General features: G+C 38.4%; 2 protein-coding genes across 4 annotated transcripts in view; one reads left to right on the forward strand and one right to left on the reverse strand.

The window, feature by feature from the left end:
* babam2 (BRISC and BRCA1 A complex member 2) overlaps window positions 1–14,503 on the reverse strand; it is a 190,278-nt gene extending 175,775 nt beyond the window's left edge. The window contains exons 1-3 of one of the 2 annotated variants that reach the window (XM_056768777.1): window positions 14,352–14,503; window positions 12,754–12,904; window positions 10,198–10,274 (exon numbers count right to left, since the gene is read on the reverse strand). In XM_056768777.1, the coding sequence (XP_056624755.1) occupies window positions 10,198–10,274; window positions 12,754–12,890 (214 nt within the window). In that variant the 5' untranslated portion in view covers window positions 12,891–12,904; window positions 14,352–14,503. The remainder of the gene's footprint in view (window positions 1–10,197; window positions 10,275–12,753; window positions 12,905–14,351) is intronic. The other variant, XM_056768778.1, reaches the window with a different exon arrangement.
* Window positions 14,504–14,579: 76 nt separating this feature from the next.
* The window catches only part of rbks (ribokinase), a 55,870-nt gene continuing 54,958 nt past the window's right edge, over window positions 14,580–15,491 (forward strand). For both annotated transcript variants that reach the window (XM_056768779.1, XM_056768780.1), the window contains exon 1: window positions 14,580–14,698. The gene's annotated coding sequence lies outside the window, so the exon portion shown is untranslated. The remainder of the gene's footprint in view (window positions 14,699–15,491) is intronic.

The raw sequence follows: 15,491 nt of genomic DNA on the forward strand, positions 1-15,491 counted from the left end.
TGGTTGAACACCGCCTCCAGAGAAAGAATAATGGGTCTCATGCGAAAAAATATTTTATTTTATTTTTTTAATGGAGGTCTATGGCCCATTATAAGTATATAGAAATTTTGGGAGGCTCTTACGCCTCAGGGGTACAACTTAAACCCCATTGTGATGTACGTTTTTACAGTGCAATATAGCGTCTTCAAATATTGTTTTACGTGTTTCTACGATATCCTTGCTCGGGGCTACGACCCGTCAAAGTTTGGCGCAATGTTAAGTCAATGGGATTTTTCTGGTAGGAATCACTGTTTCACGTCTGTGGTTATGAAGTTGTTTGAGAGACTGGTCCTGGCCTAACTGAAGGACATCACTAGACCCTTGCTGGATCCACTTCAGTTTGCCTACAGAGCAAACAGGTCTGTTGATGATACAGTCAAAAAGGGGCTGCATTGTGTTCTGCAACACCTTGATGGACCTGGGCATTACGCAAGGATCTTATTTGTGGACTTTATTTCAGCCTTTAAAGGTCCTGTGTATCACTTTTTGGAGGATCTATGGACAGAAATACAATATAATATACATAACTATGTCTTCAGAGACATAGATTGCCGCTAGAGCTGGACGATTAATCGTTAAAAGATCCCGATCTCGATTCGAACACCAGACGATCTCATTAATGAAAATCAATGATTCTCGTGTGTCTATTAATTTACACCTCGGACTAAAATGTAACGTTTCAATATTTTCTGTTGTTGCCGCAGAAGATAAAATTATTATTATAAGGTATGTAATGACGTCACAAACAGTCTTTTCAAAACACACACTATCATTATTTCTGTGTCAAATGATAACAGAAATAACGTTACTGGGATTAATGCAGAGAGTTGCCAACTCACAAACATATCACGCGTTTACAAGCTCCTACTCTGCCTAAATTAATCTCACACCAAATAACAGACCAACATATAAAGTAAATACAGCCTGACAACACAACTGTTCTCATGATTGTCTTTCAGGATTGTGATACATTTTTCTGACAATGCTCGAGATCTAACTGGACATGTTTGAAACTAAACTAACGATTGTAGTTTGTGGCGCGGACAAATCAGAGTGCGCTCTTATTTCCGTCATTGTGGTAAAACGCGTCATCAGAGCGCCTATTACTCTATTAACACTAATAGAGAAGCTGCGCTATTAGAGCTTTTCGTCAAGTTGCCCATCATTTCATGTTTTCAGGTTATTTTAAACTATTTACAGGTGAGAAAACTGCGTTGTTATGTTTATCAGCAGTGTCTTTCTGTAAAGACCCCTTCAAGCCGTCTGTATATATCAGGGACATGTATAAAATAAAAATTTGTTTTACTGAGAAATATTTCATATACAAGTTACTCAAATGCATTTATACTTTTTAGGAAGTTAAAATTTTGCATTTAAAGTAGTGGTGGGCATAGATTAATTTTTTTAATCTTGGAATTAATCTAGATTAATTCTGCCGAAGGCATTCAGAATATGTGTGCTACCCAAATAATGACTAAAAGTAAGTCTTTGAGAACGGGTTTCTCAAGCCAGGTGTCGCATTAGACCAGGGGCTCATCTCCTGTTTCCAAAATGCATCACAAACTGCTTGAGAAAGCTGTTCTACTATGATAATTGGTGATGAAAATTAAATTATGTTCAATAAGATGAACTTGTGTTTACTTCCGCATTAGCTAAGGGATGATTTGCGTTTAGGTGGTACTTGAGACTGGAAGAGCTCCTACAGTACATTTACATTTAGTCATTTAGCAGACGCTTTTATCCAAAGCAACTTACAAAGAGTGAGGGAGCAACAAGCGATATGTCATACAGGAGCCATAATACATTAGATCTCAATACAAATTTACTTGTTTCAACTAAAGCTAGACCACTACCTGTTGAGAGAAAGTGTTTTTTTTAAAGCAATTCCGCATTGCACAAGGTGCAAACAACCTTAGTCTTGTCGATGTTTCCATTGGGAAGCTTCTTAAAAATTAATATTCCCTGAAGCAAACCCGGCGGCTTCATAGCTGCATCCATGTTAGCACGTCACGTTTGATGCGGTTATTTCACAGTAACGTTATGTTGTGTTCAGACCAAACGCGAATGGCGTGTCAAGCGCGAGTGATTTATGTGTTAATGCAAAGAGCCAATAGACCTACTTGCTGCGCGAATCGCGCGAATGAAGCCCTGGTTATGAGATGATGAGGCGGCTTCTGCTTCCGCGAATGACGCGAATCACGCGAGTTGAAAAATCTCGTTCTCGCCCTGTACAGTGCAGTTAAACTGGTATACATCCGCGCTAAAATATCAAGGTGAAAGTCATCATAGCTTGCGTAGTATAGACCCAGCTCCCAACCCAACTTTGAGAATAGATTAACGGCGACATTTTTTTTATCGCGCGATAAGAGTCTCACTGATTGTCACCCACCACTAATTTGAAGTAAAAAAATGAAAAAAACCTTTAGTTTACGTTTGTGGTTAGACATTTCTCACCATAGTTACTGTAGGTTAACCATGAAATGTGTAATAATTTTGAAGCAAAGTCCTACATATTACACACCTAAATAAACAATTATTTGTCAGAACCTCTAGTAAATTATGTATTACTTTTAGACATCATTCAGAATCGTAAAAGAATCACAATCTCTATTTGAAACAAAAGAATCGGGATCCTCAATTTATCCGGAATTGTGCAGCTCTAATTGCCGCTACATTTCACTGACTGGACCTCAAATACCATCATGCCTGACCTTCTCTCAGACAAACTGACCAGGCTAACGGTGCCCACAAGAATCTGTCAATGGATCACTAACTTACTAACAGACAGGCAGCAGCTGGTGAAGCTGGGTAAACTCATATCCAGGACTCTCACAATCAGCACTTGTGCCCCTCAGGGATGCTTAAAAATTGACAGAGGAGTGGACTACAATGTATCCAGACAAATGTGCAAACCTGGTGACCAACAATCAGATATGTCTTACCTCTGTGCTTGGCAACAAGGGTTTCTCCACCAAGTTCAAAGTTATTATTTCTCAGGGATCAAATACTTATTTCACTGATTGAAATGCAAATAAATTTTGACCTTTATATAATTATTTTCCCATGATCTTTGTAATATTCAGTCGCTATCAGTTAAAATAAACCCACCATAAAAATTATGGACCCTTCATTTCTTTGTAAGCAGGCAAACTTACAAAATCAGCAGGGGGTCAAATAATTATTTCCCTCACTGTATATGTTGTTTTTTGTCTATATTTCTTATATAAAGTGCATTATGGTTATAATTTAAATCTCTCTTTTTTTCTATCTTAAATGTATATTTCATCTATGTTTGACCATGTGTGCACTTTCTTCTGCACTTAGCTCCTGTCACAAAGTGAAATTCCTTGTGTGTTCAAACATACTTTGAAATTAAGCTCCTTCTGATTCCAATTCTGATGTCCCTAACCATTCAACCAGATTTGTGATATTTTATGAACCATAAAGTTTTTAGCTACATTTAGCATTAGCATTATTGATCAGCATGTAAAAGTTTGCGACCCTGTGAAAATCAATGCTAAAGTCTCATAATTTAATCAATTATTAAGATAGATTAAAACATATTAATTTCAAGCATTAATTTCAGTAATTTCTAAAATGGCATTATTGAGTCAGTATTGAAGATATTGTTATATTTTTATTATATTGTTATTCTGTAGGTTGATTTTATTTAGAAAACAGTAAAAAGACTTTTGCTGGGTTTTGACAAACAGGGTCACTTTTTGTAATGAACAACGTTCTAATTGGGAAATTATTTAAAGAAAGCCTAATTTAGTAGCCTAAGTAACTTTGTTTTCTTTTATGATGTGAGTATTTTAATTGTTACATTACATTTGCTGTCTGTATGTTGTCAGTAGGTTTTTTCCACTGAGCTACAGGAAAGCTATTTTGAGAGAACTGTAACTTGCCCGATCGGGCCAGAGCTGTATCGTCATGGAATTTTATAATTTGTACGTTTTTAAAGGGATGATATTTTCTAGTTTTACACAAATGTAATATAAATCATAGGGGTCCATATAATGTGTACGTGAAGTTTCAGCTCAAAAAAACATTACAAATGCCGGTACTTACAATGTTTTTATTTGCAGCCTCGTTCAGTGTGGATGATTTCCATTGAAGCTTGCCTATTTAAATATTCCCAAGAAGATGCTAAAGAGCACTGGATTTGGTTCTCACGGGCTGTTAAGAGATATGAGCCGGCCAGAATGCCGCATCAGACAACGCGCAAAATACTGAATCGAGTTCTCTTTCGCATCTTCTTAAATTAATCTGACATATCGACATAAAATTTTGCCAAAATGCCAATATTACCAAGTACACTTGTAAAAAGTAATCAATTATGTCTAGCGGGAACAAAGCGCATGTGGAAACAAAATGCGTGTGTTACATTATATTAGATCCGTACTTCTCTTTAAGGGGCCGGAGCATAATTAATGTCTCAGTTTTGTGCATCAAACTACAAAGAATGAAGAAACAAAATCTCACTGCTCTTCACTGATTAAATTATAACTTTAGTAAGGTTAAATCAATATTATATTTAAGACAGTGAAGACTATACAGTATTTACATTATGCAATTTCTGTACCTGATAAATACTATTATACTATTATTATTACAGTCTTAAACACACGAAATGCACTGATTATTTGTATGTTTGCTATATTACATTTATGTGTGCAATTGCACGTACTTTGATTACATTACTTATTTGATTAATTACTGATTAGTTATTTTCAACAATAGTTTAATTTTTTTATTTATAGGCTAATAGTTTTTATGGTATCATACACTTATTTATTAATCTTACATAGGTTAAAAAAAAGAAACAAATAACTAGATATTATTTAACACTTTTTTGTGGTGGGGCCAGTGGAAATTTTGGCAGGGCCAGTAAAATTAGGAATAACTTGCCCGACTGGGCCAGTAGAACACAGACTGTTCTTGGTCTTATTATTAGTGTATTTTACTATCGTTACATATCACTGTCGTTGCCGAATTATTTATAACTTTATATTTTAAACCTATATTCATTGAAACGTAACGCCGGTAGCATATTAGCTTGTCTTCTGTTTACATTGTGGAATATCATCTCCCCCTATTTGTCTTGTGTGCTAACTGTTTCTCTTTTTAAGTGTATATACTAAGACTCATCAAGCAACCTTGGTAAGTTAGGATTGCACTTCATACCCGGTGAGTTATGGCTTCTATTCCTATTGTTGTTACTTGCACCTCATGTCATATGTTTAGTTTAGCCTTCTCTGTCAGCGGCGAGGGTTTTACATGTGATAAATGCAGGGAAGTAGTTAGGCTGACGGAGAAGATTTTAGAATTAGAGTCTCGCATCCAATCTTTATTTGAGGATAGTAAGAGTGTAAGAACCGTAGAAAACACTTCGGATGCGAGCAATGTTAGCGCACACAGCTCGGTTCCGGTTGAAAATCCCCTGCAGCTGGGAAACTTTGTGACGGTGAGACGGCATAGTCGCAGGACAAAACATCACTCAACCGTTCCGATTAAAGTCTCGAACAGGTTTGCCCCGCTCAGTGACGCACCGACTGAGAAACCTGCTGAAAGTGCCCTAGTGATCGGTGATTCTATTGTCCGGAACGTTAACATAGAGACACCAGCCACCATAGTCAAATGTTTACCGGGAGCCAGAGCGCCTGACATCAAGTCAAACTTAAATGTGCTGGCTAAGGCTAATCGTAAATACAGTAAGATTGTTATTCATGTCGGCACAAATGATGTTAGACTCCGTCAATCGGAGATCACTAAAGATAATATTAAAGAGGTGTGTGAGCTCGCAAAAACGATGTCAGACACTGTAATATTCTCTGGCCCCCTTACTGCTTACCGTGGTGATGAGATTTATAGCAGATTATCATCACTAAATGGCTGGTTGTCTGAGTGGTGCCTGCAGAATAATATAGATTTTATAAATAACTGGAAGAGTTTTGAGGGCAGACCTGACCTGTTGAAACGAGATGGTCTCCATCCCTCCTGGGATGGGGTTTCCCTCCTCTCTAGAAATGTGGCACACAGTCTTAATAATGCTAAAGTCTGACTACCTAGGGCCCAGGTCAGGAAGGAGACAGAATGGCTTAACCAACTGTCTGCTTGCCGTCTCGCGTTACAGAATACACAAAATATACAACATGTAATAATCCCTTCTTACAAACAACATAAAATAGAGACTGTGTCTGTCTCCCGGATTAGCAAAGATAAGATATTGCGTAAACCTCTTGAAAGTAATTTAATAAACGTTAAACAAATCAAACATGAACAAAATACAGATAATCAGCTGTTACGACTCGGATTGCTTAATATTAGATCTCTCTCAAATAAAGCACTTTTTGTTAACGATTTGATAACCGATCATAAAATAGACATGCTTTGTTTGACAGAAACATGGCTAAAGCCAGATGATTTTATTACTCTAAATGAATCCGTTCCCCATGATTATTACTATAAACACGAGCCTCGTCTAAAAGGTAGAGGGGGAGGTGTCGCTGCACTTTACAAGAATTCTTTTATTACCTCTCAGAAGTCTAATTTTAAGTACAGTTCTTTCGAAGTCATGGTACTTCACGTTTCGACACCTAATACTAAGGACAAAACATTTTTAAAATTTATTCTAGCTATTGTATATAGGCCTCCAGGGCACCACACAGATTTTATTAAAGATTTTGGTGGGTTCTTATCAGAACTAGTACTGGCCGCAGATAGAGTCCTTGTCGTCGGTGACTTTAATATCCATGTAGACAATGATACAGATGCCTTGGGACTGGCTTTCAAAGACACTCTTAACTCCATGGGCGTTAGTCAACATGTGTCAGGACCCACTCACCTTCGTAATCATACTTTAGATTTAATACTTTCTTATGGTATAAATGTGGACGATGTTAAAATCGTTCAGCAGAGTGAAGATATTTCGGATCATTATCTGATATTATGTTTGCTTCAATGGCCTACGGCTGCAAATCAAACTCCTTGTTACAAATATGGTAGAACGATTACTTCAACTACCAAAGATGCGTTTCTCGATAATCTGCCTGAATTGTCTAAAATATCCAGCATGAGTAATAACGTTGACGATTTTGACACTACTATTGAAAATTTTAACTCTACTTTCTCGGAAATATTAGACACAGTTGCTCCTCTGCGTTTAAAGAAAATTAAAAATAGCAGCCCAACACCGTGGTATAATGAACACACTCAGACTCTAAAAAAAGCATCCCGTAAAATGGAGCGCAACTTTAAGAAAACGAATTTAGAGGTATTTCGTATAGCATGGAAGGATAGTACTCGAAATTACAGGAATGCAATAAAAACGTCTAGATCCGCCTACTTTTCAACACTAATAGAGGAAAACCATCACAACCCTAGGTTCTTATTTAACACCGTGGCTAAATTAACAAAAAATAAGTCGTCATCGACGTCAGATTCTGATTATCAGCATAACAGTGATGAATTTATGAACTACTTCACAAGTAAAATCCAAGATATAAGAGAAAAAATTATAACAATGCAACCTGTAGTGAAATCCGCTGAACAAACTAACTACAGCACCCCTAAGGAGAAATTGCAATTATTTTCTACAGTAGATCACGATGAACTGTCTAAAACCATTAAATCATCTAAATCATCAACATGCATGCTAGACCCTATACCTACAAAACTACTGAAAGAAATGCTCCCCGAAATTATAGATCCTCTTCTTAGTATTATTAACTCATCTCTGACATTAGGACATGTGCCTAAAGCATTTAAGGTGGCTGTTATAAGGCCTCTTTTAAAAAAAACCAAACTCGACCCTAAAGAACTAGGGAATTACAGGCCTATATCGAATTTACCTTTTATATCTAAAGTTCTGGAAAAAGTAGTTTCAACTCAATTATGCTCCTTCCTCCAAAGGAATGACATTAATGATGAATTCCAGTCTGGATTTCGAGCATGTCACAGTACAGAGACTGCTTTGATCAGAGTTACAAATGATCTGCTTTTAGCGTCTGACCGTGGCTGTATTTCGTTATTGGTGCTGCTAGACCTCAGTGCTGCATTTGACACCATTGACCACAGCATACTTCTACATAGACTCGAAAATTACGTTGGCATTAACGGAATAGCATTGAAATGGTTTAAGTCTTATTTATCCGACCGTTTTCAATTTGTAGCAATAAACAATGAGGTGTCCCGCAAATCACAAGTCCAGTACGGTGTACCACAGGGCTCAGTCTTGGGACCCCTGCTCTTCGCATTATACATGCTACCTCTAGGAGATATAATAAAGCGACACGGAATTAGCTTTCACTGTTATGCTGATGATACTCAACTTTATATTTCCTCGATGCCTCATGAAACCCAGCAGTTTCATCGAATAAAGGATTGCATAGTTGACTTAAAAATGTGGATGAGTAACAATTTTTTACTACTAAACTCGGACAAAACAGAAGTGTTACTTACTGGACCGAAAACTGCTATGCGTAACAACCAAGAATACTGCTTAACGATTGACGGATGCTCCATAAAATCCTCGTCATCAGCTAAGAATCTTGGCGTTGTATTTGACAGTACTCTCTCATTTGAAAGCCATGTCGCAAACACCTGTAAAATTGCATTTTTCCATCTTAAGAATATATCTAAATTACGTCATATGCTGTCACTGTCAGATGCAGAGAAATTAATTCATGCATTCATGACATCAAGACTAGATTACTGTAATGCACTTCTAGGTGGTTGCCCTGCGGGCCTATTACAAAAACTGCAACTGGTTCAAAACGCGGCAGCTCGAGTTCTTACACGTACAAAAAAGTATGAGCATATAACCCCGGTTCTGTCAACCTTGCACTGGTTACCTATAAAGCATCGCATTAACTTTAAGATCTTGCTTATTACCTATAAAGCCCTACATGGTCTAGCGCCGCAGTATTTGAATGAACTTCTATTGTATTACAGACCACCACGTACATTACGCTCTAAGGGGTCCTGTCAGTTGGTAATACCTAGAATTTCAAAATCAAGTGCAGGTGGTAGATCCTTTTCTTATCTAGCGCCTAAACTTTGGAATATTCTTCCCTGCACGGTCCGGGAGGCAGACACACTCTGTCAGTTTAAATCTAGACTAAAGACTCATCTTTTTAATCTTGCATACACTACACCTCCATAGTATTAATCCTCAGAGGATTTAGGCTGCATTATTTAGATCAACCGGAACCAGGAACACATCCAACAACAAATGATGTACTTGTTGCATCAAAGAGTGCAGAACAGTACTCTACTCTCAGCCAGTCTTGTCTCTTTGTTCCAAGGTTACCGCAGGATGCAGTTCATGCCCAGACCTGATGGCAGAGCTGAGAATGGGAAGCGGTGACCTGACAAGTGCTAAGAGGATAGAGCTGGATAAAGGACGCGACAACTTTGTTTTTTTCTACAACATTTCAAATGCTATTAGATTGTTAATGATAATCTTTAATTTTTATATTTTTATTAAGCCTTGTTGTGCAAGCACTGATGAGCTTGTGCAGAGGCAGCAGCTTTTGCCAGAGGGGAACTGGAATCCCCTGGTTGGGCCTGGGTTCCCCTGAGGTTTTTTTTCTCGATGGGAGTTTTGGGTTCCTCACCACCGTTTGCATATTGTTTTGCACTATCTGCCTGGCCGGGGGGGCTGCTTTAGAATTCATACTTGTATTAAATGTGTCTCATGTACAGCTGCTTTGTAACAATGAAAATTGTAAAAAGCGCTATATAAATAAAGTTGAGTTGAGTTGAGTAGAAAAAATCCTTAGCGTTGAGCCCTGATCAGACTTCTAATAAAAGGGCCTTCCCCTTAAGCCACAGAGCCTAAAATACATACATATTGCGCTTATCAAAATATAAAATAAATGGCCTGAAAAAAAGATCATATATTTTATACAGTATATGCAACTGGCTCAATTGATTACTATTTTTTTATAAAATAAAACAAAGACTGGACCTCTTGGAACTTTATTGAATACCTCTGGTGTAGAGTTATATTCAAGTCATTTTAAGGCCTGAAGAAATTATTATCATGCTATTTTAATGCTTAAAGATTAAATGATAAATGTATCAAATGCAGTGGCACTTTACATGTGTGGTCCCTAAACTGTTATAATCTGCTGAAAGAGAACCGTAACTTACATTTGAGAGTCTCTCCAGCATATGGAATATGAATTTTAAATCTATCGCAAGAAGGACCAGGCATCAGTGATGTGCACCTAAAGAGTGGAGAAAAAGAAAAGAAAATAATGCAAATGGTAATATCTGTGACACATAGTGATAATCATGAGAAACCATTGTGGTGACCACCTGCAGGTACAAACAAACAATAAACGTTTAAAAGAAGTAATGTCCCCAACCGAGAACCGATACTCGTTATCCGAACATTAACCGATAAGATTTTAACAATAAATTGTAATTAAAAAAATACATGATGCGTCTCATTTCGAAGGATGAGTCCTCCAGATGTTGCTTTTGTCCGCCGCATACACCTTCGCATGCGACATACGGAGGACACAGACTTCGTAAGGAGAACACAGCTAAGGTTGACGAGGGTCCGTTACACATTAAAAATACAAACATTTATTTCACAGATTTATTTTAACATGCAAACAGCAGCATAACGAATACATCAACAACAGCACCAAAAATCACATATTATGACATTTTCACAATTCACAAAGGAGAAAAGCTAAAATAAGACAAAACCAAAGCATAAAATAAACAGGCAAGAAAAAAACTTAAATAATTAACAAATTATGACAAAACGAAAGACAAATGCCTAAATGTAAATGTAAAGCCAGTTGTACTCCGTTTGAGGAGTAAAGCCCTGACAAATGTGGCCTCAACAACCACATGAATTACACATTTCCAGTTTCCAGTTTGTGTACTTTCTTGTCCACTGGAAGCTCCTGTTGCCAAGTCAAGTCCGCTCTGCAGGTGGCGCTTAACGTACCAGACGCTGGTATGCCATCTGCCATCTATTTTTAACTGGTCTGGATGATGATCTGCTCGTCCTCATCATGCTTCCCGACGCAGATAAGTACCCGCTGGAGCACTTCGTAAATAGAGTCCTCCAAGTGATTAGCCCTGAGTTCTGCGTCGGGCTACCTGATGGGGAATTGAGCGAGGGTCGTCCAGTATCGGTCATAAGTGGGCGTACCACGAATCACTCCTCCACCACCCAGCTCTCCACAAAGCCTGGCCTTGTGCCTCCAGACGGCGTGCAGGTCCGAGCTCTCCCAGGTTCAGCGGCCTCACCGCTACTGAGCTTCACAAACCCTGTGGCTGTGTCTCCGTCTCGGAGCTTCCCTTGCAGGGGCAGCTGCTCTCAGAGTTTGAACCTTTTTATTTTGAAGGGGACCTTGCAGCACTGCCGAGGAGCACTCCCGGGACCTGATTTTTTTAGCTCACGAGCTGCCAAGCCCCTCTGGTGGCGAGACCCCGGGACTAGCCGCCATCGAGCTCAGACTGGTGAACCAGCTGCTGCTGGATTTTTTCCCAAGCGCCCAGACCTTGCTCCCGAGGCAGTTTCTCGACACGATGGAGGTAGGGAAGGCCAAAGGTCCAAAACTTCCCTTTCCTCCAGCCGCCCGAGCCGGCTGCCCAGCCGCAGAAGCACCCCCTGGATTCTGCCCTGATGTTCCCCCTGGAATCCACTATGATGTTCCTCATGGATTCCGCTCTCATGTTCCCCATGGATTCAGCGCCTGAGTTCCCTGAGGACCACACCCCCAAGGATTTCCCTTGCTCCTCCTTCTCCGTCGTTCCCCTTGGCTCCACCGTGGTTTCTACTGGCTCCTCCGGTGTTTCCCCTGGCTCTCCTTACGTGGTTTCCCCTGGCTCCCCCTCCGTGGTTTCCCCAGACTCTACCGCTTGCGCCTGGACGGCCACCGCATCCCCGGAGTTTTTGTCGTAAATAATCCCTAAACCGGACACAGATTTAGTCCTACACTTCACTTTAATTACAACTGAGTTGCTTTATAACTATCTTTTAAGCGCAGCTTTGAGCCAAGATTTGTTTTACTCTTAAGTCAATTTTTAGCAGTGTTCTTGTGAGTAATTCTCAGAAGCTTTATAAAGGGCTCTAGATAAATTGACTTAACGCACCCGGAAAACAAGTTTAAATTGCAAACACTAAATATAAACAAAAATAAAAAGTGGTGCGCCATTAGATAATTTCACACAGGAACAAGCACAACGACAAATGTACTTCACAAAACCAAATGACTCTGTCTAATGCACGTTCAAAACTGATTTTTTCATAGCACATGCAACATAAATTGTAGTCACCCACTAGCAGAAAACGTATACTTTTTTTAACCTTTCATCCCGGATTGGGGGATTCGAACTCCTGTCATCTGGCGACCAGAAACAAGAATGCTCGTACAGCAGATCCAGACATCCATCAGGTGTCAGGATTGGTTTCGTGGCAATCGACCTGTTTTCCCTTTCGGTCTGTCCCTGTCCCCACTGTCTCTATTCGACCAATCACTACGTACTGGTTAACTGGCAAATCATAGCACACCATCACTTTTCAGAGCAATGAGCTTTGTAAAAAATTCCCGCTGCTGTATCTGTTTTGAATAGCCATGTTGAAATTGGTTACAAAGTTTGAAAAAGAGGAATTTGCTCAGAATCAGAAAAGATAGTATAATCTACATCAAATAGATAGTATATAGTTTACATCAGACTCACCCACTCTTAAGATCTGTGATCCGAAGACAGTTAGAGGAGTCCAAACCGACCCGTCCATTCCGTATCACAGTACAGAGTAAAAGCCTTAACTCAGGGTAAATCCGACTCAATGCGACCTCTGGAGAGAGGCTACTCATCCTCAATTAGTGTTCTGTCAATTTGATGAGACAACAAACTATTGATACACATATGCCCAGTTTCACAGATGAGGGCCGGCTTATGCTAAATTCTAGACTAAAATGATTGTTTAAGATATCTTAACTGAAAATATATTGCCCTGACATACCTTAAAATATGTCATCAACATTGTTTTGTCTCAGAAAAAAACATTAATGGTGAGCACTTTAAGGCGATTATTAAAAAACAACTTACATATACAAAGGTAATTAAGAATAGTCATGGCTTAAGCCAGGGGTGTCCAAAGTCATTCCTGGAGGGCCTGTGTCCTGCAAAGTTTAGCTTCAACCCTAATCAAACACACCTGAACAGCTAATCAAGGTCTCACAAAGCAGACTAGGAACTTCTAAACAGGTGTGTTGAGCCAAGTTGGAGCTAAACTCTGCAGGACTGTGGCCCTCCAGGACCGACATAGGACACCCCTGGCTTAAGCCAAACCTTGACTGCAAAACCGGCCCATAATATTAGTTTGACATAACTGCAAAGAACTAGAAATTAGCGTTAACTAAACATAAATGACATAAAGATTGTTTCAGGACCAACAAAATGTTCCAGGAAAATGTCCTTCTTGATAAAATCACGTTCATTACGTTAAAGGCTGAGTTTTTTCCCCTCTTTGCGGAGCTGATAGCTGGATGTTCATGTTTCTAGTTTAAAAAAAAGCCTTTATATGTAACATATTTCAAGTCTTTATCTTTATAATTTTGCAGGTATTATTTATGCTCTAACAGCAACATTACACACCAACTAAAGGTTGAAAATTGGGATCGCGGGGAAGGTGCTATTTAACACAATTTAGACCTTAGACCGTAAATAAAAAAATTGCATTCAAAAACAAATATGTAAACAAATAACACTTCCAAAAATATAATTCTAGAGTTTTTTCAACTGCATTACATTAATTTCCATGACCCATTTGTGCAGTTTCACAAACCTATGATCATTAACTGTATGAAAATTACTTTCCAGCAATTGCGTTTTTCCAAGAACTATAATCATGTTAACAAGAAGGTATTCAAATTCATATTAGGATTGTTTATTCCTTAAAAGTTGATTGTGCCACTTGGTTTGATATTTTGTTACCTAATGCAATGAAAATCCCACATTTCAAGTATGAGTTAAGTTGGTATATTGGTAAGCAAATTGACACAGTTATGAATAAAACATACGATATCTATACATGTTGAGTAAATAATAAAACATACGCTAACACTTCACAGTGTATGAATGTACCAGGGAAGCCGTTTCATGTTTTAAAAGTTTGTTGGTGCCTCTGTAATGTATGTAATGCTAATGCTAAAATCCTAATCCAGCATTATGAAGGTATTTTGTTACTCCGATCCTCTTTCGTCATCAAACTTTCTTTGTTTATCAGAAGTATGCTTGTATTACTATTAAAACGTGGTTGCGGTTTTCAATACCTTTAAATATGAATTATTTGAAAATCTTCAGATTGAACTCACTCCCCACTTCCGCTGTTATTTGGGTCCTGTTTGTTTATAGATGCCCGAAAATGTTCCTGATTTCAATGTGTAAATAACCCGCTCAGAGCCTTAGACAAAATGTACTATACCTGCTCTTTAGTAAAATGTCACAGAATATTTGCTTTACTCTATACGCTTTACAGTAGTGAATAATGAAAGACAGGAAAAAACCGTGGACAGCTCAAACGGTCAGCTGTCACATGTGTTCCGTTGCTGTCGTTGACGTAAACATAGAGTACATCTTTAGATTACAAATTTATTCTAAGGAATCTTTGGGGAACTAGGTAACGTGTAAATTATTATTATATGTGCCGAATGATTCCGAACTATAATTGACGTTGACGTGGATTGACGTTGTGTTGCATGAATGCTCGAGAGTGAAACGACGTGTGGCAAATATTGATAAGACTTTGATCACAGCTACAGACATTTTCTTGTCTATTTAAAATAAGTTTCATTTTGAACTCCTCAAAAAGAGTACTCCATGTTAAACATTATAATCTTGGATTTCCATAAAAATGCGCTTTTTTGTTTGTGTTGCATATTGCTTTTGCATGAAAATATAGATCTCAATAAACATTCCTTACTCATACGTTGATATGTCAGGTTTAGAGTGGTACAAGCAACTTTCTTAGATTTTTTTATCATGACGATAGTGTGACATTGTTCAAACGTCTATGCACAAACTACAAAATCCCGTCAAAGCTAAACCATAGATAGACTGAATAAAATCTGAGTATGTAGGAAAGTAAGCCTGTATTTAGATCTGTTGAGAAAAATGTAGGCTGTGCCTTAGCCAGGAGCCAATCTTTTACAGTCCCTGAGGCCTGCTGGGAGATTTGAGCAGATTAACACCCTTTTATTCACATACATTGCCAACACGCAAGGGAAGGGATTGATTTAACTAAGGATTTCCATGCCTGTTGTCAATCATATGATCCAATCCTAAAATAAGTATGTATATTATAGCCAGTATGCTTTCAGTGAGGCACATTATTAACAAGTATTGTAAATCAATGTAAAAAAGGTTCAATCATAAATCTCTAAAATCTGATCTCGAAACAAACTGAGATGTTT

Source organism: Triplophysa dalaica, chromosome 15 (genome assembly GCF_015846415.1).
Source record: "Triplophysa dalaica isolate WHDGS20190420 chromosome 15, ASM1584641v1, whole genome shotgun sequence".
NCBI classification, from domain to species: domain Eukaryota; kingdom Metazoa; phylum Chordata; class Actinopteri; order Cypriniformes; family Nemacheilidae; genus Triplophysa; species Triplophysa dalaica.